The 19,856-nt window shown below is 59.9% G+C and overlaps 1 protein-coding gene across 1 annotated transcript; it reads left to right on the plus strand.

Moving 5' to 3' along the window:
* The first annotated feature begins 329 nt into the window (after positions 1 to 329).
* LOC148052825 (centrosomal protein of 164 kDa-like) lies at positions 330 to 19,853 on the plus strand. Its single transcript, XM_087778431.1, is given in 22 exon segments — positions 330 to 668; positions 1,536 to 1,621; positions 4,099 to 4,314; positions 5,571 to 5,717; positions 6,435 to 6,651; positions 7,264 to 7,341; positions 7,604 to 7,735; positions 8,034 to 8,156; positions 8,695 to 8,838; positions 9,049 to 9,132; positions 9,983 to 10,051; positions 10,388 to 10,566; positions 11,100 to 11,226; positions 11,639 to 11,706; positions 11,891 to 12,098; positions 13,059 to 13,166; positions 14,320 to 14,434; positions 15,734 to 15,760; positions 15,763 to 16,080; positions 16,524 to 16,590; positions 17,090 to 17,206; positions 18,116 to 19,853. Coding segments are annotated over 22 exon segments (3,069 nt in total). The 3' UTR covers positions 18,216 to 19,853.
* Positions 19,854 to 19,856: the final 3 nt, after the last annotated feature.

Genomic DNA, 19,856 nt, shown 5'->3' on the forward strand with positions numbered 1-19,856 from the left:
GCGGCGCATCTGCAGGCTGCCGGCCTCCTCCTCTCGACTGCCGGGCCCGGGGCCGGGGCCCCCGGAGCCCGGAGGTAGAGGAGGAGCCGCCGCCGCCGCCGCCGCCGGAGGCTACCCGCCGGGCCGTTTAACCGCGTTTCCGGCTCGCGGCGCCCATAGCAACGGCAGGTCCCACCCCCGCCTCCGCGCTATTGGGCGGCGGGGTAACGGTCGGGAACCGGATTGGCCGGGGCCGCGTGACGGCGGCGGCAAGGATTTCTCGCCGGGGGCTGTAGTCCGGGCGGGGCGGGGCCCCGCCGCGCGTTCCTGCATGGTGGCGCGACGCGTCCATGCCGAGCCCGCCGCCCGGCTGCGGGCCCGCTAGGGAGGAGCGCTTTCGGGGCGGGGAGCCGCCGGCGGGGCTGCGGCGATGGCTGCCGCCTGGCCCTGGCTGCTGCTCGTGGCTGGGGGCGGCCGCCCTGCAGCGCCCGCCCGGCCCCGCCGCGCATCTGCTGGCTGCCGCTGCGTGGGGCGGCGCGGCCCTGCCGCCGGGTCCCCGGGAGCGCCGGGCGCCGGAGGAGGCCGGAGAGCGGGGCGGCAGCTTCGTGGAGATGATCGACAACCTGCGGGGCAAGTCCGGGCAGGGAAGCTACTACGTGGAGATGACGGTGGGCAGCCCCCCGCAGAAGGTAGGCTGCCGCCGAAGGGGACCCCCCCCCCCCCGCCCGGGGGCGCGGCGGCGGGGGGGCGGCGGTGCGCGCTTGCGTGCGCCTGCTGCGGGGACGGAGGTGCCCGGAGCTGGCAGGTGGGAGAAGGAGCAGCTGGCTAGTTCGTATCCGAATATTTGCTGTTTGTATTTCAAGTATTTACTACGTCATAAGTAAGCCAACCGTAGTGGCTCAGGGTGCGTTCCCGAGGGGGCTGGCTTCCTTGGCGGCACCCGACGTGTTCCGGAGCGAGCGGTCAGAAATCCCTGGGGAGGTGCGACTGCGCGCGCGCGCCGCTCGTCGCGATCTGCCCGAGGTCCGGGGTGCCGGGCAGGACTGAGTCCTGTGCCGTTCCGGTCGCGGCCAATACATCTATCGCTTTATGGCCCCGGCACGCTTCCGTGCGTGTGACGTTCCTGTTTGGTTTAGGAGATTTTTTTTTTGTCGTCCCACGCTTTTCAGGGCGTTTAGTGTTACTCACGTGTCCAAGACGATCCTCAGGGAAAAAACCCAGCCTGTGTCTAGAGTGCCGGCAGGGAGTTCATCTTCCGCCTTGAAAACGCGAGCCCCAGCCCGTAACCCAGCGCAGCCCGGAGAGCCGAGCTCCCCGGCCTCTCGGCTGCGCTGCTGGAACCGCTCCCGCGACGCGCTGAGACCCGTGGCTGCCTGCGGGAGAGGAGGCTGGCCCCTTCGGCTGGGCGCTCCGCAGCAGCCCGCGGGCGCTGCTTGCTCGGCGCCGATGGGCTGGACCAGAGCGGCGCTGCCCCTTAGCAGAACCGCCGCCGGGTCCTGAGAGGCTTCGATGGCGAAGGAGCCAGCAAACTCCACGCTGTTTGCTTTTACCTGCAGGCCCGGGAGCTGGGAGAAGAGGAAGAAGAGCAAAGCGAAGCCAGTATAGAGGAAGAGCAAAGCCAAAGAAGAAAAGCTGCTGAGAGGTATGGTACAAACAGCCAGAGCAAGAGAGGAGGTGTAGCCAGCTCTAGCTCCGGGTGGCTTTCCCGTCTTGTCTGCCCCTGCTCTGCTCTGCTCCCTGTAACCCGTGCAGGCGTCCCCGTAGAACGCCCTGAGACGCTGCCGCTTCTCGCGGGGTCTCTCCCTCTCGCTCCTCCTGCCACCTCCTCGGGACTGTCGCAGCGGATTGCAGCTTTGTTTCGGCTTCTGGCTGGGTAGGCAGCAAATCCGCCTGCCTTTCGTTTCCTCGAGACTGCCCCAGATGTGGAGCTGGCTTCTGTTTCCCTTACAGCTCTCTGGCTTTTCTCTAAGGCTCTGAAAGTCACGCTCCTGCCGGGATGCTCTGAACCTGTTAACCTTGTGTCTTGTGCCCTGCGGCGTTGAACCGTGGAAGACTTGGCCGCGGGCGGCTGCCCGACGAGAGACCTTTCTGGTTCTGAGGCAGCCCCCGTCTCGGCCGGCGCTGGTCCTGCTGGGCTGCCGGCTCTCCGCTGGGCAGAGCCTGCAGCTGAAGGCTCCCAGGGCCAGCCCGGTGCCTGTCGCTGCTGGCAGGAGGGTCCAGCTGCAGTGTGAACGGTTGTCGTCCTCTTCCTTCCACAGAGGTGGCCCAGAGCAAGTCACTGCTTGACCAGCTGTGAGCATTAAGCTATTTTACGTCCTGGTACACGGACGACTCGCTCGAGCGCGCTGGCTGTTACGCCGAGAGCAACGCTGGTTCCAGGCCCTTAGTTAGGCTGTCTGGGGAGCTCTTTTCAGCCTGTTTGTGGCCACTCGTTTAAAACAGTTGAAATGCTGTGCTGAGCCGTGAGCTCCGTGCTCCCTCGAGCCCCTCCCTCCCTCTCCGAGAGCTGCAGCGTGTGGCGTTTATAGATGAATCGTGTCAAAACTCTTAGCCTCCGCGCAGAGTTACACATCCTCTGGGGCGCCGGGAACCGAGGAGCTGTTACCCGTGCCAGGAAAACTTGTGAACAGAAGAAGCTGCAGTCCATCTTAACGACTGGCTGCACGCCCTTGGGATCTGCAGCCTTGTTCGTAGAGGAGCTGTTCGCGGGAAGGTCCCCGAAAACGTGCTCTGCCCGCAGGAGCTGTCTCCTTATCGCTTGGTACCTGCTTCCCAGCTGTGCAGCCTCTCTTTCTCTCGGCCTGTAAAGCTGGCTCGTGCTTGCTTTGTTGCCTCTCTGCTCTGTTATCCTGAGATGAAGTAGGACTGGAGGTGTAAACATGCCTGCCAATGTTCCCGTCTGTAACTCGGACAACAGCGAGAGTACTGCTCGCGGGGCTGACTTGTCTTGGGGAGATGCTCCAAGGACTCGGAAAGAGAGGGGGCTAATCCAGGGCAGGGGGTTCGGCATTCTGAGACCGACAGCCGTGAGAGCCGCGGCTGCCTGTTAGCCCGGCAGGCCTCGAGGCGGTGGGGACGGTTTGGAGCTTTGCGGTGCCTTTGGCAGCCCCGCGGTGGCCAAAGGGGTCCCGTTGGCAGGCATGGCTCGGTGCCCGTCCGCGCCGCCTGCCCGTCCCCTCTTCCCTCCCCCTCGTCTACCTGCGGCAGCCGCTAGCATCTGATCTGTGCTAATCCGGTCTTCTGTTGCCTCTTCTGCGCCGCAAAGCGCGAGGGAGCAAAGTGCTTGGGAAACGTCAGAAGAGAAGTGTTTTGCTTTAGAAAATGCCAGTCGGGAGGAGGAGGCTGTGGCCCGGGAGGCGGAGGAGGGGTCGCTGGGTAGCCCCAGCAGTCTGGAGGAGCTCGCTGCCCCACGGAAGGCGTAAGGGCTTCAGTTAAGTCCCCGGTGTTGTAAGCGTAACAGCTCTTGTCCTTTTGTTGCCCTTCGTGGTGTCTGAAGTCAGCATGCCAGGAGATGCGGTCTGGTGGGCACAGCAGAGCGCGAACGTCTCCCTCCCTGCGCAAATCGGAGCAGCTGTGTGAACGGTCTGCGCTGGGGAGCGCGCGAAGAGCGGCTCAGCCCTGGGGGCTGTGGCGCAGGACTCCGTGGTACGGAGACAGAGCGGTCTGCTCTGTGCCTGGGAAAGCCTCCTCCCTTGCCAGCGTCGCCAACGAGGCTGCAAGCGTTCGTCCTCCTTTGGCAAACGCTTTCGCGCAGCCTCCTGCCTTGGCTCGCTGAGCGGTGCCGAGGTTGCGGGGGAGCAACAAAACCCCAGCACCTCACCCCGCTCTTACGGTCGCTGGGAACGTGGGTCGCTTTGAGAGACTAAGGTCAGAGCGCAGGACGGTCGAGCCCAGGTTCCCCGCAAAGCTCTGCGGCCTGTTGCTGTGCTAAACTGATGGTCTGATGGCTGGTGGGGCTTCTGCTCGTCCCTTCCCTTTGCCGACGGTGAAGCTTCTGCCGTAGGTGGCTCTGAGGTTTTGGGTTTGGAGTCGATACTGCGTGGGGGATGTGGCTGTTCCTTTCGTGTTACTCGGTTTTCTGTCACCCTTTTGCCTAAAGGAGCTTTCTCTTTTCGGCAGGCGCCGCAAGAAGGAAATCAAACACGGGCAGTCCTTGAACCAGCCTAGTGAAGAATCCCTGGAGGGAATAGTCGAGGAGCTGGAGCTGGAGCTGGAGCGAGAGAAAATGCGTTTATTGCAAGCAAAGGAGAAAATTCGGCAATTCCGGGAGGAGATGAGGCAGCAGGAGGAGGAGGAAGCTCAGAAGCTTCATCAGCAGAAAGAAATATCCCTCAGGTACGTTCCTCTTTTACTCCACCTCCCCGCTTTCTCCTACGAGCCTTTCCTAGCTGCGCTTTCGTTGCCGGCGGCTGCAGGCTTGTGCCGGTATGGGCCACCACCCTGGCAGCGGGGCTGCTTTGCGGAGTTGTGGGCGAAGGAGGCAAGAACGAGGCTTTTGGGGAGGAGGAGCGCGGGGCTCCCTGCCCGGCACGGACAGCCCTGCGCGCGAGGGTCTGCGCACCTTGAAATGAGCAGGGGTCTGCTGTCGGCGCCGCAAATGCTCAAGGCAGATGCGTGGAGAGCACGGTCTGCCGCAGGAAAGCGCTCTCCAGCGCAGGCAAGAGAGCATCTTCCCCTGTCCTGCAAGAGGAGCTCTGATGCCATACACGTGCAGCTTTCAGAGCTCTGAGCCTGCCTCTTACGGTTAACCTGGGAAGAGCTCCCAGCTGGGCGCGTGGAGCTTTGCCGCCCGGCAGGCGTTCAAATCCTGGGTGAAATGCTGGTAACGGGACTGGCAATGGGAGCCTTAGAGGAGGTGAGGTTACCCCAGAGGAGCTGCCTGAACCTCTGGCGCGGTACGTTTTACAGAGGCGCTTCCAAACGAGACTTGAAGGAACGGGGCACGGATGCCTGCGTGAAAGCCAGCCAGTGCACGCGGGTCTCGTAGCAACGCAGGGAGCAGAACGGCACTGGGAGCCGTGTCCTCTCCCTGGGGGGATTCTTCTCTCAAGGCTTGTCTTTTTATTTCAGGTGGCCTTGATACTTATGTTCTTAGCAGGCCGAGCCAGCCAGAAACAGTATCTTGGCATGAAATGTCACGGGAATGCTGACTTGGGTGCGAGGGAAGACACAGAAAGGGAAAAAGGTCTATGCGGTACTAAAGCAGTAGCAGAAAGGGTGTCTCATGGAAATAGGAAGCTTACAGATGCAGTAAAGCATCCGGGCCCCGTGGCTTTCATTTAATAGGAGCTGATTTCATTTACCTGGGAAAAAACCCCAAGTGCCACCTCTGATGATAGAGTGCATTTTAAAAGCCTGCCACGGAAGTTTGGTGCTTGGGGGCTGCGTCTCCCGTGCCAGCAGCCAGGTTCGGAAGGTGGGGAAGAGAATGAATGGTCTGGAGCCCTGGCAACGCGTCGCCTGGGCGGGCAGAGCGAGTGGGAGCAGCGGCTGATCTATAGGCCTTGGGGAGGTGGTTGGAAGACATTAAAGCCTCCTGAACCTCTTTTTTTTTTTCTTTTTTTCTTTTTTTCTTTTTTTTTTTTCCCCAGCTGCTCATCTCTCAGGACTCTAAAAGAAGATTTGGCAAAGGCTTCTGAGGAGGAAGAGCTGCGTGTCAGAAAGGAAGAAACTGAGAGACTCTCAAAGCTGCGAGCCAGAATCGCCTCGGAGATGGAGGCAGAGAAGGAGAAGATAAGGTGACAAGTTTTTTGCTGCCATCCCTGGGGACCCAAACTCTGCTGGTCTGGGAGGGAAGCGCCTTGCATGCCACCGGCAGCCGCTCAAAGCGGAGGTGCTAGCCCGCCCGAGCCTCCCGTGGCCGGTCGCCTGCCTCGGCCGTGAGCGCGAGGCCCCAGCCGTGACGCTGCACGTGCCGGGGAGCCGCGTGTCGAAAGGAGGTAAAACGGAGGGACCTTATTGCCGCCTGGGAGCTGATCCAGTTTTGCTAAGTAGACGTACGGTGCAGAAGTGCCCTGAGAGAGGTGCTGCTGTAATGTTGGACCAGGCGCAGCCCTGGGGCCTGGAAATGAAAGAGGTGGCATCTGCAAGGACGGCCGCGCTCGGCAGCGTGGCTTGCCTTGAGCGGACGTCTCCGTCTAACGGCGGTTAAGGCCTGTTAAAACCGCCGGAGGAGGCAGAAAAGGCAGCCGCTGGCAAACTTCTATTTTCCTCTTTCTTTTTTTTTCTTAGCTGACGGATATGTCTGCACCCGACTGCTTTGCTGTTTATTTCCAAGGCCTGAGCTTTGGATCCGCGCTTGTGGATCTGTGTGCTGTGGTTCCTGGTTCCTTCTGGCTTGCGTGTCCTGTCCTCTAGCTGTGTCTTCTGTCAGCTCTGGTTCCGAAACGGAGGCCGGCGGTAAAGGACCGAATCCTGACTTGCCTCTGTCTGTGTTCTTGTCGCAAACCCGGCAGGGCAGAGCAAGAGGTCGCGCTGCAGAAACTAAGAGAAGAGTGGGAGTCCCTGCAGGTGATGGAGAAGGAGAGCCTGGAGAAGCAGCACCAGCTCGCTTTGGAGAAAATGAAGCTGGAAATGGAGGAAGCTCGGCAGAAGGAGATGGTGGGGCTGGAACAAGAGAAGGAGCAAGTCCTGCGTGAGCTCAAGGAGAGATTAGACAGGGAAAAGAAGAAGGTGAGGTGTTTATTGCCAGCTAGGGTCAGAGCCGTGCTGTTCGTGCTGACCTGGCTGGCGTCGCGACGCTCAAGTGTTGAGGTTAAACAACGCCTGCACGCACTTTAATAACGGCTGCCTTGAAACCTAAAGGAAAGATGTTAGGCATGCTGTTAGAGGCGTGACGGAGGTGGGGAGGAGTACTCCCCCAATTTTTATTACCATGGTGATTAAATAGCACTTACTTCAATGGCCACATTGCATCTGACGAAAAGAAGGATCGCCGCGTGTCTCTGCCGAGCTAAACCGAGCCATTTTATCCGCTCGGACTACCGCTTCGGCTGCCGCTGTAGTCCTCCGGAGAGCTTGGGGGGTTCCTGCACGGAGGCGGTCTGTAGTCCGTCCAGCCCAGCGCGGCTGAGATCTGCGGAGGAGGGAGGGAGAAGCACCCTCCCGCTCGGGAGGGAAAGCTCAGCGAGAGTGAAGGCACCTCGTGTACAGTCCGGCCTGAAAGGGGGTTACCGTGCGCTTTTTTGATGCTGACGGAGAGGTGCTAATTGCAAATGCGTCTTGCGCAGCACGTCCCCACAAATAGAGGTTTTCCAGCAGCCTGTCTTGCTCCTGTTCCCGTAGGCAGCAGAAGAGCTGGAGAAACAGTTTGCAGCTGAACTCCAGCAGGTGAAATCCGCAGCAGAAGAGAAGCATCGTAAGGTAAAACGTGGTGTCCTCAGAAAGTAAACTGGTTGTTTTGCTCCCCCACGCTGCCATCAAAGGTGGCCAGGGAGGGCGTCGTTAAATTTTTCCCGCTTCCTAAATGCGGGCCTGGTCTGGCTCAGCATTTGGACGTGCTCCAAGTCGGGGGCGGTGAGGCTGCACGCGCTGGTCCTTGCCGCGGTGCTTGCTCTCTGTAGGAGGGCCCTAAATGGATCTTGTCAGAAGGGTGACAAGTCTCCGTGGGCGGCTTTCATGGCAGGTCATTTCCAGCCTGCGAACCCAGATAGCAGAGGCACAGAGGAGCAAGGAGGCTCGGCTGCGTGACGACTTGCAGCGAGCGGAGCAGAAAGTGCAGCAAAAAGCCTTTCGAGTAACCGAATACGAACGCGAGGCGAGTACTCATCTCGGATTGTTGAGGGTTCTTCACCCTCTCTCCTTGGGCGCGTGGTGAGGCCCGAGGGGCCGCGTCCCCTGCCCAGGGGTGACCGGCGCCTTCGGGGAAAGGACGCCCCTGCAGCATCTCGCCTCGCCAGGGCGCTGGCTTTGCGCTGCCCCGGCCACAGCCTGATGCCCCTCGCAAGGTGCTCGGAGCCTCGGTCCCTCTGCTCGTGCGAGAGGCTGATCGCTGGGGGGCCACCGGAGCGCAGCGCCGCAGGTCGGGGAAATATCTGTCCGTGTTACCCCCGCAGCTCGGCGAGCTTATGAGAGAGAAACGCCGGCAAGTGGAAGACGAGCACGAGAGGAAAATGGAGAGGATGAGAGAGGAGCACCAGGAGGTCCTAGCACGGATTCAGGACCAGTACGAGGAGGAGGTACTGCGGGGGGAGAGCAGCGAGTTGCTCAGTTGGGCTGCGCCTGGGCTGGCACTGCTGCTTGCCAGGCCCGCCTGTCTCGGCCGCTCCTAGAGCTGGAAGTCTCCTTTCTTCTAGCAGAACTGTTGCCATAACGTAAAATGAATTTAGGCTGGGGTTGTAAGGATCAGCTGTCCAAATAGTCTCTGGGCAGGCCCCTTCCACGTGCCTTTGTGGACTTTGGTACAAGCGAAGCTCGTTCACGTTTTTGCAGGTGCCTGTTCTGGAAAGCCTTCTGCCTCCCGTTTTTGACTATACAGTCGGCAGCGCGTGACAAAACCTTAGTTTCATGGGTGGCTCCTTCTTTCTTGAGCCGCTCCCTTGACAGCGTTGTCCCTGTAAGCAAGCGGTGTTAATTTGCTGACTGGCGTTTGCTCGGGAGCTGCTGTGGGACGGGCTGGCTTTCCAGAGGGCGCGCGTCCCGTGGGTTCCCGTGGCCTTGCTGGAGAACCTCTGCTTCACTCAGACGCTTTCCTTCTTTGGGTTTTGCGACAAACAGGAGCGGAAGCAAAAGGCAGAGCTGTTCGAAGGCCTGCGAAGTAAGAAGGCGCGCCTCCGGCAGCTCCACGCGGCGGAGGTGAAGGCTCTGCAGGCGGAGCTGGACGAGCGGCTGGCTGCGCTGCAGCACAGGCACGGGGAGAAGGTGAGGAGAACCCTTTGCCTTAGGTTGCTGTGACTTGGCTGCCTGGGGACGGCCTGGGCGTGGTGACACCTCCGTGTGCGTGCCAGCCCAGGGCGACGCAAGCGGCGCGTCACACCTCCCCAGTTTTCCTTGCTCCTCCTGGTGGCAGAGCTCTGCCCGGCGAGTGAGGAACTCGTGCCGTTCTCTCTTTGACTCGGCATCTCCCTGCAGGAAAGAGAACTCCAGGATTCGGAAATGGAGCTTGAAATGCGCATGAGGGACGTCGAAGCCAGATCAGCGCAGCTCCTCAGCCAGGTGAGTCAGCCCTGGTGGGCTCGCGGAGGTCTCCTAGCCCGTGCTGCTCCTCTGGCTGCTCCCTCGGGGGGGGACTTTCGGAAGCGCTCAGCCAGGGCTTGTGCTGCCATCCAAGCTACAGGTGAAGCTTCCATCACGAGGCGGAGCAGGGCTAAGCGGTCCTCGTGACTGATGTTTGCAGCGACAGCCAGCGCTCTGGCTTTGTCGGGGCTTTGGGAGGCAGTAAGTGGCAGAGGGACCATAAAAGCCTTTCGAGGCAGCGCGTCCTGCTCAGCGTAACTTTGGATTTTAGTCAGTCCCTTCCCGATCTACCTCCTCTTCTCCCTGCTGCCGTGAAAAGGCAATGAGCGTTGCTGGATCTTGGGCAGCAGGGTGGGAGAGGGAAGCACCCCAAATGCTCCTGTGGAGCTGGCAAAGATCACCGGCTGATGCTCTCGCCTGCCAGGTCTCTAAGTGCTGGCCTGTGCCCAGGGCTGTAGGTAGCCTTGCTTCGGTCAGCCCTTCCTTTCCAAGCGGCGCTGGAGTGAGAAGTAAAAGGCGGAGAAATGCCGGAGGCAAGCAGAGGTTTCAGAAAAGCAAGATCCCGCAGAAGCGGCTGCGTGCCTTGAGTGCCCTCGCAGCTGAGCAGGAAGGGCCGTTCTTCCCACGGGAACGCAAACGTTCCCAGCTTGAAGTCAAAGAGAGGCAGGGGATCTTGAGCGCAGGAGGGGGAATAAAGCAGCACTGACAAGAGTCCTCGGGTGTCTTGAAATGGTCTTGAGACTCAGGCCTGACCCCGGTACTTCAAGTGCTGCTCGGCGTCGGCCGTCTCCTCGCTCTGACACTCGCCTACTTTCTCATCTGGACCTAGGAGGAGTCTCTGAGAAAGAAAAGGCAGCAGCTGCTGGATGAAGACAGACGGACTGAGCTAGAAAGAGATGTATGTATGTCTTAGCTCCGGAGAGGTGCCGTGCTGCCCTCCTTTTGGGGCTGAGGGGAGCACGTTGGAACTACGGCTTTAAAAAGCAAACTGTTGCTTCTGAATTGTGAGTATGAAAATCCCTCCCTGCCTCAGCCGGGAGCGCCATCTTGCCGGGAGGTTGATTAGCTCTGAGCTGCTTCCCAAAAAGAAGAGACAGCCCTCTTCTTCCAGGACTGGCACGTGCATTCGTAGCTCCGGGACCTCCTGCGAACTGCGCGAGTGGCGAGCCACTGAGCGCCTTTCCTTTTGGTTTTGGGGAAAGGACTGTGAGGGATTGTTTTGGTTTTCTTCTAGGAAGCTGCTTTAGCTTCTCAGCTCCGCCTGGAGGAGAACAGGAAGGAGCACGCCAGCCTCCTTGAGTCCCTCCGGCAGCTGCGTAGGTCCCTTGAGGAGCTCCGGGACCAGAAAGCTGAGCTGGAGGCCCAGGTGGACTTGTTGCAGACCCGCAGCCAGAGGCTGCAGAAACGCATCAGGTGCGTGGAGGAGAAATTTGATCTCGTGCAAAAAATGTCCCCTGTGCTCCTAACGGAAACCTCTCTGACCTCGCCTGGGTCTCTCCCTCACCTCTGAGCCTCTTGCGTGTTGGGCCGTGCTCCTTCAGAACCCTGACGGTGGTTTTACTGCGTGTCGAGGGCGTGGAGGTCCCGGGGGCTGTTTCCACATCTATTAGTAACTCGCTGTGTAACTTTGCCCCTGCTTGCCAGGTTAATTGGTCTGTCTTCTCCCCGTCTGTCTTGTGAGCTTAATAAGATGCTCGGAGAGGGGCACTGAAATGCGGAGAAAAGATTCTCCTGAGGGTAGCTGAGGCTCTGGGTGAGGGCGCGAAGCGACGTTTCCCTGCCCAGCCGGGGGCTACGTCCGACGTCGCCCCGCAGAGCCGATACTGGTGGCGTCTTGCACGTCTGCGGCCCTTTCCCTCCTGGAAACTGGAGGTCGCTTTGGACGCGGCTGCAGATGGATTACCGGTCTAATCAAGCGCTGCCGCTGTTGCCTTTTCTCGGGGCAGTGAGCTGGAGGCAGCTGTCAGGAGCAAACAGGAGACTTTGAAAGAGCTGGAGGCAGAAGGAAGCGTGGAATCTCCGAGAAGGAAAGCCGAGCTCCACGTTGAAGACCTGAGAGAAAGTCTTCAAGCTGTGAGTAACGCGGACCGTAAAGGTGCTTCCCTGTGGGATCGGAGGCCGTAACTGCCTTGAAAAGCCCAGCTTTTGTTCCTTCTGCGTGAAGCCGGTTGAGATGCAGCGACGCGTTTTCTTTGCCAGGGGACGTCGACGCGTTTAGCAGTAATTGTTGAGTCCTGTCTGTTGGGGGGGGGGAGGAAGGAGTTGTCGGATCCTTGAGCGCCCTTGGAGTCCAAGGCAGGACTTGAGTCAGGGATGGAAATGCCTGTGTTCCTTTTCACGAGTCAGATAAAGAACACCCCCGGCACTGGTCTGGGATCTGGGCGATGCCACGATGATGTCATTCCAAATTTTTGCTCCTAATGGGATCCTGGGGTTCCGTCTCCCATACGTATTCCTTAGTTTTTGAAATGCTTCAACTCCTCAGCGCTCGCCCAGAGAGCCTGCTTCCCCGCCCTCGCAAAGCCATGAGAACAGCGCCTTCCAGTTTGATCAGTGAGTATCTGCATGGCAGCCGCTTCTGGAAAACGTTGTCGCTTTGGTTTTGCAAGCAAATGTTTTTGCTGGGGTTTACGCGCGTTGAGCTGGCCCTCCGGTTTTGGGGAGGGGGCTGCGTGAGGCTTGCAGGACGGCACAGCCAGCGCAAAGCCAGGGGCATGCCCGTCTCTCTCTCGCCTAGCGTCAGGAGCTACATCTCTGCGGAAGGGATCTTCATCAGGAACGCCAAGGAGTTCCTGGTGCGCCACACCCTCTCCATGAGGAAGAGGCACGCGGCGCTGAAAGCTGCAAAGCAGCAGTGGCGCCAAGATATGCAGGAAGCGCGGGAGGCGGTGCGGGATCTAGACAGCTCCCAGCTCCTGGAGGGCGTGCGCCGGAACCTGGAGGAGGTGAGCTGAGCGCCGCCCGTGTCCGGGTGTCGGCATCGTGGCTGCGCGAACGAACCCGCAGCCCGGGGCTCGGTTCCTGGCTCTGCAGGTGCGGTGACGGGCAGCTGAGGGGGCCGAGTCCTCCTGGAAATCGGATCTCGCGTGTTTTTTGGGTTAGATACGCGGCGTTCGTCCCTCCTCGCGTCTTCCTCATCATAACACGAGGGTTAGAGGCTGCGGATCGCAGTGACGTTACCGTGCGTCAGACGAGCGGCCCAGAGCGCCTGCGTGGGCACGCGTGGCCCGCAGCTAACGGAGCGTTGCGCGGTAGAAGAGTTTCGGTTCTGTTTCGCTGTGTGCGCTGCGGACTAGGAAGGCTCTACGAAGCAGTGGCTGCAGTGCGGCCCGTGCTCAGTAGCTTGCTAGCTTCCAGGAGCTCTGGGCGCCTTGAAAACGGAGAAGGCATTTGGTGGGGAAAGAGGGATTCCCGTGCCCCGCAGGTCCCATAACGCGCTTTTTCCTCCTAGCAAAGGAAGCGACAGGTATCCGTCCCATCAGCGGGTACAAATTTAGGGTCGTAGCTCTACAGTGATTTCACCCTTGCTTGGCAGAGGGTTCTTGAGCACTTGCCAGCTCTGCCGGTACGCCAGGCAAAGACAGGGAAGATCGTAGTTTCCCTCGCTCGCGATAAGCGCTCTGCTTACGTCTGCAGAACCAAAGCTGTTGACCCTGTTGGCTGCCGGGTGTGGAAGTGAAACCTCCTTTTCCCTGGGGTGAACGTGCTTTGAGGCCTGGGCTCTGCCCTCTGCACGCTCCGCTTCCCGTGCTCTCGAAGGCCTGGGAGCAGTTGTACTCCAGCAGCACGATTCCCCGTGCTGAGCAGAAGCGAGATAACGAAAGTCACCACGACCACGAACGCAGGTTATTTCCTGTCATCCTTGTTTAATTTTCCTCCTTGGCTTGGCTGTTGGTCCACTGCAGGAAGCAAAGCGGTTGGAGAAGATGAAGTCGGCTATGCGGAAAGGGCAGGTGCTGCTGAAGAAGGAAGAGGAGAAGCTAAGCCAGCTGGAGTCCTCGCTGCTGGAGGAGGTAAGCACAGCAGCACTCCTGCTTGGGCCTGCCCAGCCGCGCTCCCAGCCCGCCCAGAGCTCCTGGCCCTAGGCTGGAGTCTCTCTGCGGGGCTTTTGGTCCCTCTGCGGGCTGCTTAGCTGGCGGCCAGAGGCTGGTGTTTGCCAGCGGAGCCGGACTTTAGAAACACGTTCTCCGGGAGCAGAACGGTGCGCCTGTCTGAGAACGGCGGGAGAGAGGCGGCCAGTCGCAAGGTCGGGGAGCACGGCAAGCCCAATTGAGCCGTGGCCCCCGTGATTCGCTAGCTCTGCAGCCAGCAGGGCAGATGCGGGCTGGGGTTTGGGACGGAGACTTTCTTCCACGGCGGCAGCTTGCCAGGCAGGGCTGCTGGCGGCCGGGATGGACCTGGGGGGAGCAAACCTGCCGAGTGCGCTGGCTTGCGAGAAGCGTGCTCGTTAGGTCAGAAACGAATCACAGTTAACACCAGCGTGCTGAAGCATCCTACGATATAAACTCAAACCTCACATCAGGATGCTTGGATGTCTTATTAACTGCCTGTATCTTGGCCGAGACGGCAAACGCTGAGCCTTCCCTCTGCTGCTGACACCTGGACTCGCCGTTAAGCGTGGGGCTGCAGAGCGGATGCAGAAGGCAGCCTGAAAAAGCTGCGTGACTCGAGGCTCGAGAAAGCAAGGGCAGGTCACCTTGCGCGAGCTAGGCTCGGGTCTGCTTTCCCGACCGAGGCAAGCCCTGGGATCCGCTCGGCTCTGCCTGGGACCGCGGGGCCTTAGGCGCAGGGCGGCAGCAGATGCGAGAGCACGAGACCTTTGAGGGTCGAGCGCTTGTCCTTGGTGCAGAGAGAGAACCCAGCCCACGCGGGAGTTTTGAGGCTTATTTAAACCAAAGCACTTGGCCTCCTGCCTAGAAGGGCCCGTTCACGTGGCCGTTGGCTTTGGCCTCCAGTGCGCGCACGTGCTTCTTCCAGAGACCGAGCGGTCTCTTGACTTTCAGATTTTGCTGTCGGGGGCCGAAGACGAGTCTGCTGTCGCCTGGCCTATGCCCGTCTCCGCAGTCCAGCCTGCGGAGACTGGCTGTAGGCGGTATTCCAGCGGCTTTGATGTTTCGGGGACAGAACGGGAGGTTTTATTTGCGTTGTTTCCCTTCTTTTGACCAGCCGTCGGACGAAGATACGCTGAAGAGTGCCGCGTGCAAGAAGACGGTGACTTTTGATCTCGGCAGCTCTGAGGACACAGACAGCACATCCAGTGTGAATCTGCATCAGCCTAAACGTAAGCGCCTGACGGGCTTGATGTGCTGTGCCCAGCGCCTAATGCTTTAGACCTGGCTCTGGCTTTCCCTCTCGCCTCTCGGAGGTACCTTCTGCTCTTCTGACTCGTGCTCGCTAGCGCCCAAGGCAGGTCTGCCCTCCGTGACGGGGGCAGGTCCGTCCTCCGTGACGGGGACTGCTCTGCGTACAACGTTTTACGTGAGAAACTCCTTTCCCGCCTGTAGCGGCAGGTGAGAGGGATGGGACCTGCGTGAGAACTTGCCCTTTAAATCTCTACCGTTCTTTTTCGAGCGGATTATAAAATCCGGCTTCAGCTCTTCCCGCTGCTGTTGCAGAGCTGTCTTCCTCTTCTGCGGGTGTCCGGCCTTCCTCTTCCTCACGTCTCTGGCAGGAGAGGCTGCTGCAGTTCCCTCTGCCTGCTGCCTGTGCTTTTTTCTTTGCCTCCAGTTGCCTGTAACTGGAGTTGCGCGGGTGCGGAGGAGGGCTCCCCGTAAACAGCCGGGAAGGCAGGCGGGCTGTGTTGCTCGCAGAAGGGCTGGCAAGGCTGAAGCTTAAGGAAAAGTTGGAAAGCTTCCCTGTGGGAACAGACTGACAATCTGTCCGGTCTGGGATCATCTCTCTGGCCCTGGTCAGTAAAATACCTGCAGGCACGCGTGAAACTTAAGGGTCTTCTCTCGCCCTAAGACGAGAGCCCTTCCGTCAGGATGGTCCCATCGGTCCCACCTCCAGCCTGGCTGGTGGCCTCGACACCTTTGCTTTTTACGAGCGTGTGAAGTGTGACCAAGCCATTCTGCCTCCTGCTCAGCTGGCGCGCGGTGGGAGCGCTGAAGTACAGCGTGTCGGCCCGCGCCGGGGTCTCGCCGGAGGGGCAGGGTGCCGTACTGGGGGTTTCGGCCCTTGAGAGGGCTCGCCGCTTGCAAGGGAACCGCCGTTCACGGCTGCGTGCTGCAGGGTACAGTAGAACTCGGAGGGACGGAGCAGGGGGTGAAGCGCACGCACCGGTGCCTATCCCGCTTGTCCTGTGGGCCCTGTTCTTGCAGCTTTGGAGGGTCTTGTCCCCGCTCTCTGGTTTCTCCTCCGCTTTGTGCCCAAGCAGCCTCCAAGGCACAAATCCTCGTTGTCAGCCCGTATCTGCTCTGTTGGCTGCAAAGCCAGGTTTCTGCCTCTCTATCCCGCTTAGCAGACGCTGATCAGGCTCGGCTCGGGGCGCGACGCGCAGTGGGGAGCGAGCCTCCTGCCGGGGAGGCGGCGTCTCCCTTGCCTTCCCAGTCACCCCTTTTTTCCCCCTCTCTTCTGCCAGTTGATTTGAGAACGGATTTGCGGCCTGCCCCCAGCTGGACAAGATCAAGTACTTGACAGACTCCCTGCAGCGTATCAGCAGTGAACTGAGGGGGGTCCTGGGCGTCTTGGGCGCTCCGAACGATCGCCAGTCTCCGCTCTTCACCTCGACACCCTGCGACGGCGTCCCTCCTTCTACCTATGCCTCCTTGGCAGGAGTCCAGGCAGGGAGCTCCCCGGTGCCCTCCACCGCGGCATCCCTGGTGGACCGGTGGGCCTGGAGCACTGGGCTGAGCTCCAGCCGCTCCTTCGCAGCCGAACAATCAGTGGACAGCTTCCTAGCAGAGAAATGGCACAAGTATTTCCCAGGTCAGTCTCCTGTCAATCCATCTGCTTGCTTGCCTGCGACTTTTGATTTACAGCCCTGCAGGTTCTAACGGGCTCACCCGTCCGATGCTGGTGCTGCCGATGGGAAGGGTGCTAATGAGATAAGGAACGAGAGCCTCGTTCCGGGAACTGCAGCATATGGCTGATCTCGTCGTCCTGCTTCTGGGGCAGTTCAGCCTTTCAGAGGCACCCAAGAAAGCCGTCGTTGCTGGCGAAGGGAGCAGAAGGAGATGGCCCTGCTTCACTGGAAGCCTCCTGTGAATTGCAGACAGGGTTCACCATCTCGGCTTCCTTAACGCCACCGTGTCCTCGGCCGGTGGCTCAGCTTGTAAGGACGGTCTGTCCATAGCACAGGAAAGCAAACGCGCCCAGATGTAAAGACTGGCGATTTCTCTGGGGGCCTGTACTTAATGTCTGTTTTCCAGGTGGGTTCCCGGTGCTCGGTGGCAGTTCCAAGCCTCTGGACAACAAGCTGGGATACGTACCTGCAGAGTAAGGGTCCTTTTCCTTCCGTTGTCGTTTCGTTGTCCTGCTTTTATTTCCCTGGAATGATTTGCGGGTCGCATTTCATAGAACGAGTAGATAGCAAAATCAAAAGCTACGTATTAAGCAGACAAGTCAGAAGCTAGTAGTTATTACTGCCACGCGCTTGGCGGCGTGGCTGTGCTGACAGCCCTCGTTCCAGGACCAGGGTCCGAGGGTGTCGGCGCTGGGCCTCGCCGGCTCCGCCGTGCGGGCGGGTGGAGCGGAGGCTGCCGCCCCAGCCTTTCCAGTGCTGCACGGACTAAAAGGAGGACGGCAGCCTGATAGCGGGGGGCTGCTGCAGTGTTTCTCTACGATGGGGTTGGGCAGAGGACTTTGAGCCAAGAGGAGGTTGCTCTTTGTTCACCGTGGCTCTTTCTGTAGCAGCCCCTCATTTTCTTTGCCATTTCGGGGCTAGTTTCTGCCTAGACCTCTCTTTCCCACTTGCGCCGTCTCTCTCGTGCAACAGGGAGCAATTACGGCTGTTCCAGCAGTCCCAGAGCCGTGAGTCGGACAAGATGAGTATTGAAGGAAGGATTGAGGCCATCAAGAAATGGCTAGAAGACTTCAAGAGGGATTCCAAAGTGTATCCTTTGCCTGCGTCTGGTCTTCTGTTGCACTCCACCTTCCTGCAGCGAGTAGGAGACGGCGGCAGGAGGTGAGGGAATCGGGCCCCAAAGCATCGAACAGCAATTTCGAAGCCTTAGCCTCTATTTTGGCGCCCGGTTCTGCAGAGGAATACGATGTTTAGCAGTTAGAGCGTGAGTGACCTGTTGGCTGTTCTTTGCCCTGGGCTTGACAGAGAAAGTCTCTTCCCTTTCCCCAGCCGGGCTGCGCCGCTCTGCGGTGCCACGGCTCTGCTGTGGTACGCAGCAGTTGGAGCTGGTGATGTGAGGATTAAAACCAAATGAACCAGAGGGTGCAGAACGGAGGAGGCAGCAGGGCCCTAGTCTCGGAGGCCTGCCTTTGGTGCCATCGCTCCAGCCCCAGCCCCGCGGGCGACTCCGCTAGGGGCAGTCCCCGCTGAGCAGCCCGGGACGAGGCGAGGGGGCCGGAGCCGCGCGGGCCTGGCGCGTGGGGTGGCCGCGTGGCCGGGCGGGGAGGGCTGGGGCTCCCCGGCGGAGCGCGCTCTCCAGCTCGGTTGGAGGCATGGCCTTGCATCGAATGAGGGAGGCCTCGGCGCTATTAGCGGGGCCGTTCCCAGGTTTGCGGGGTAACAGCATTATGCTGGGGCTGTCAGCATCTCCTCCGCGGCGTACGCTGAAATTAGCAGCAAACCCCTCAGGCCTCCGACAGCACACGCTGTCCTGAGCACGGCGCTCCTTCGAATGCCCTAATCCCCCTTTAATTCCCTTTGGCTCGGATGCAGCGGGCTAAACGCAGCACGTGTGCGCGAGGCTGGCTCCCGCCCCTCGATACCTGTCCTGTCTGCTGGCTGTGCTCGTGCCTGCTAATCCCTCCCGTAAGCCGGGCTTTTCCTTCACCCAGCTGCCAGACCTCTCTTCCCAGGTGCACAGAAGCCCCCGGCCGGCAGCTCCAGCCTGCTTCAGCTCAGACTGGATGAAAACAGCAACATTAAAGTGTACCGCTACTAAAAGGGGGGCTTGGCGCCGGAGAGGCAGTGGCTGGGGCCCCTGCGGGCCCCCTCACGAGATGCTGGGTTTCGGTTCTGCGCAAGAGAGCAGAGGAAGGAGGAAGCGAACTTCCCAGCTGGATTCTTCCAATCCTGTATTGTGTCCAAATATACTTTATAGACTGTTTAATCCAGTTCTCTCATTAGCATTCTAGCAGTCGTGAGCCAGAGCTGTGAATCACAGGGGACCCTGAGTAACCGGTCAAGGGGGAGGACGTTAATCCAGCCGCGGCTCTGCCAGAGGAAACGCGTCGGGGAACGAGCCCCCACCGGTGCCCGGCAAATGCCGAATTGCCGGTGGGCCAGGTCGCCTGGCCTCTGGTGCGCGCGGGAGCAGGGGAGGACGAGCAGCGAAAGGGCTGTAGCGTCGGGGGCAGAATCGGGGAACGGTGGTTTCCGACTCTCGGGAAACGTTGCTCTCTTTTCGGGGATGGAAGCAACTGGGACGAAACCAGGAGCGGCTTTTCAGGGCAGACCTGGGAAAGCGCTCCCTGCTCCCGCTTTCTGCCGCGCCGGCCAGAGCTGCGCAGGGATTTGTGTTGAAGCAGAATGCTTGCCGTCTGGGAGATGGGACTGGAGGGGACGGCGTCTTTGCACAGCGTGGGGCTTTGTTTCTTGCCGAACGAAGAAAGAGCGGGACTTAGAGCCACATAGGTGCGATGGATAAGCTGGGAACGTACTCTGGCAACGCCATTCTCGCGCTGTCGCTCGGTCCCGCGAGAATCTCAGAAGCTTCCACGTGGCCCGCGCGTGGCCGCTTCTCCGTGGCAACCTAAAACCTGTTCTCTTTGCGCTGCTGATGAATTCCACGGCTCAGACGGAGCGCCAGCAATGAGTGCGGTACGCAGGCGTTCCGCTTTCCCCACGGGCGCGCGCTCTGCCTGCGCTCTCTTAGCCGCGATCCGGCTGAAGATGACAAGGGCGCAATGGGAAGCGCGTCGCGAGCGGCTCTGGTGGCTTGGCCCGACTGTTTGCGCTGACGTTAATCCTTCCTCGCCGCTTTGAAAACTCTGTTCCGGTACCTGAAAGGCAAATTAATTTCTTTTAAAGCGTTTTATGGTATTTCCTTTATGCTCTTCGCAGCATATGACAATTAAGCTGTAAAGGGCTTTGCCGGAGAACCCACTCGCGGTGCTGGGCAGAAACTGCCAAGGCTTATGCGAAAGCAGAGGTGAAAAAGAAAGGCCTGCCTCTCTCCTCTCCAAACGGCGAGCCGTCTGTCAGGGTCCAGTTCGTCACCGAAAGGTTAACGTGTCCAGCCACAAAGAGCTCTCTTGGCACTTCGGTGCCGCGGCAGGGCTTCAGGAATCTATTATGAACCGGCAATTGCCGGCCAGCAGCCAGGCTCCGTTAACCCTCGTGGGCAATATCTTAGTCCTGACAACGTATTAGTGCCCCGCTGGAAAATAGAATTCGCTTGTAGCGCCGTGAGATGGCAGCAGCAAAGCGTTCCTGCGAGCGAGCCGCAGCCCAAGCCCTTCTCCGGCTTCCTTGCAAAAGGGAGGGGAGGGAAGGGTTTGCGTAGCGAGCCCTGCAGGGGAGGAAATCTGAGCAGCGATGGGGTGAAGCGACGAAAAAACCGGCTTCGCGTAGCCCGTGGGTC

Source organism: Nipponia nippon, unplaced genomic scaffold (assembly GCF_047370975.1).
Source record: "Nipponia nippon isolate SJK-2023a ecotype South Korea unplaced genomic scaffold, ASM4737097v1 scaffold_43, whole genome shotgun sequence".
Taxonomy (NCBI): Eukaryota; Metazoa; Chordata; class Aves; order Pelecaniformes; family Threskiornithidae; genus Nipponia; species Nipponia nippon.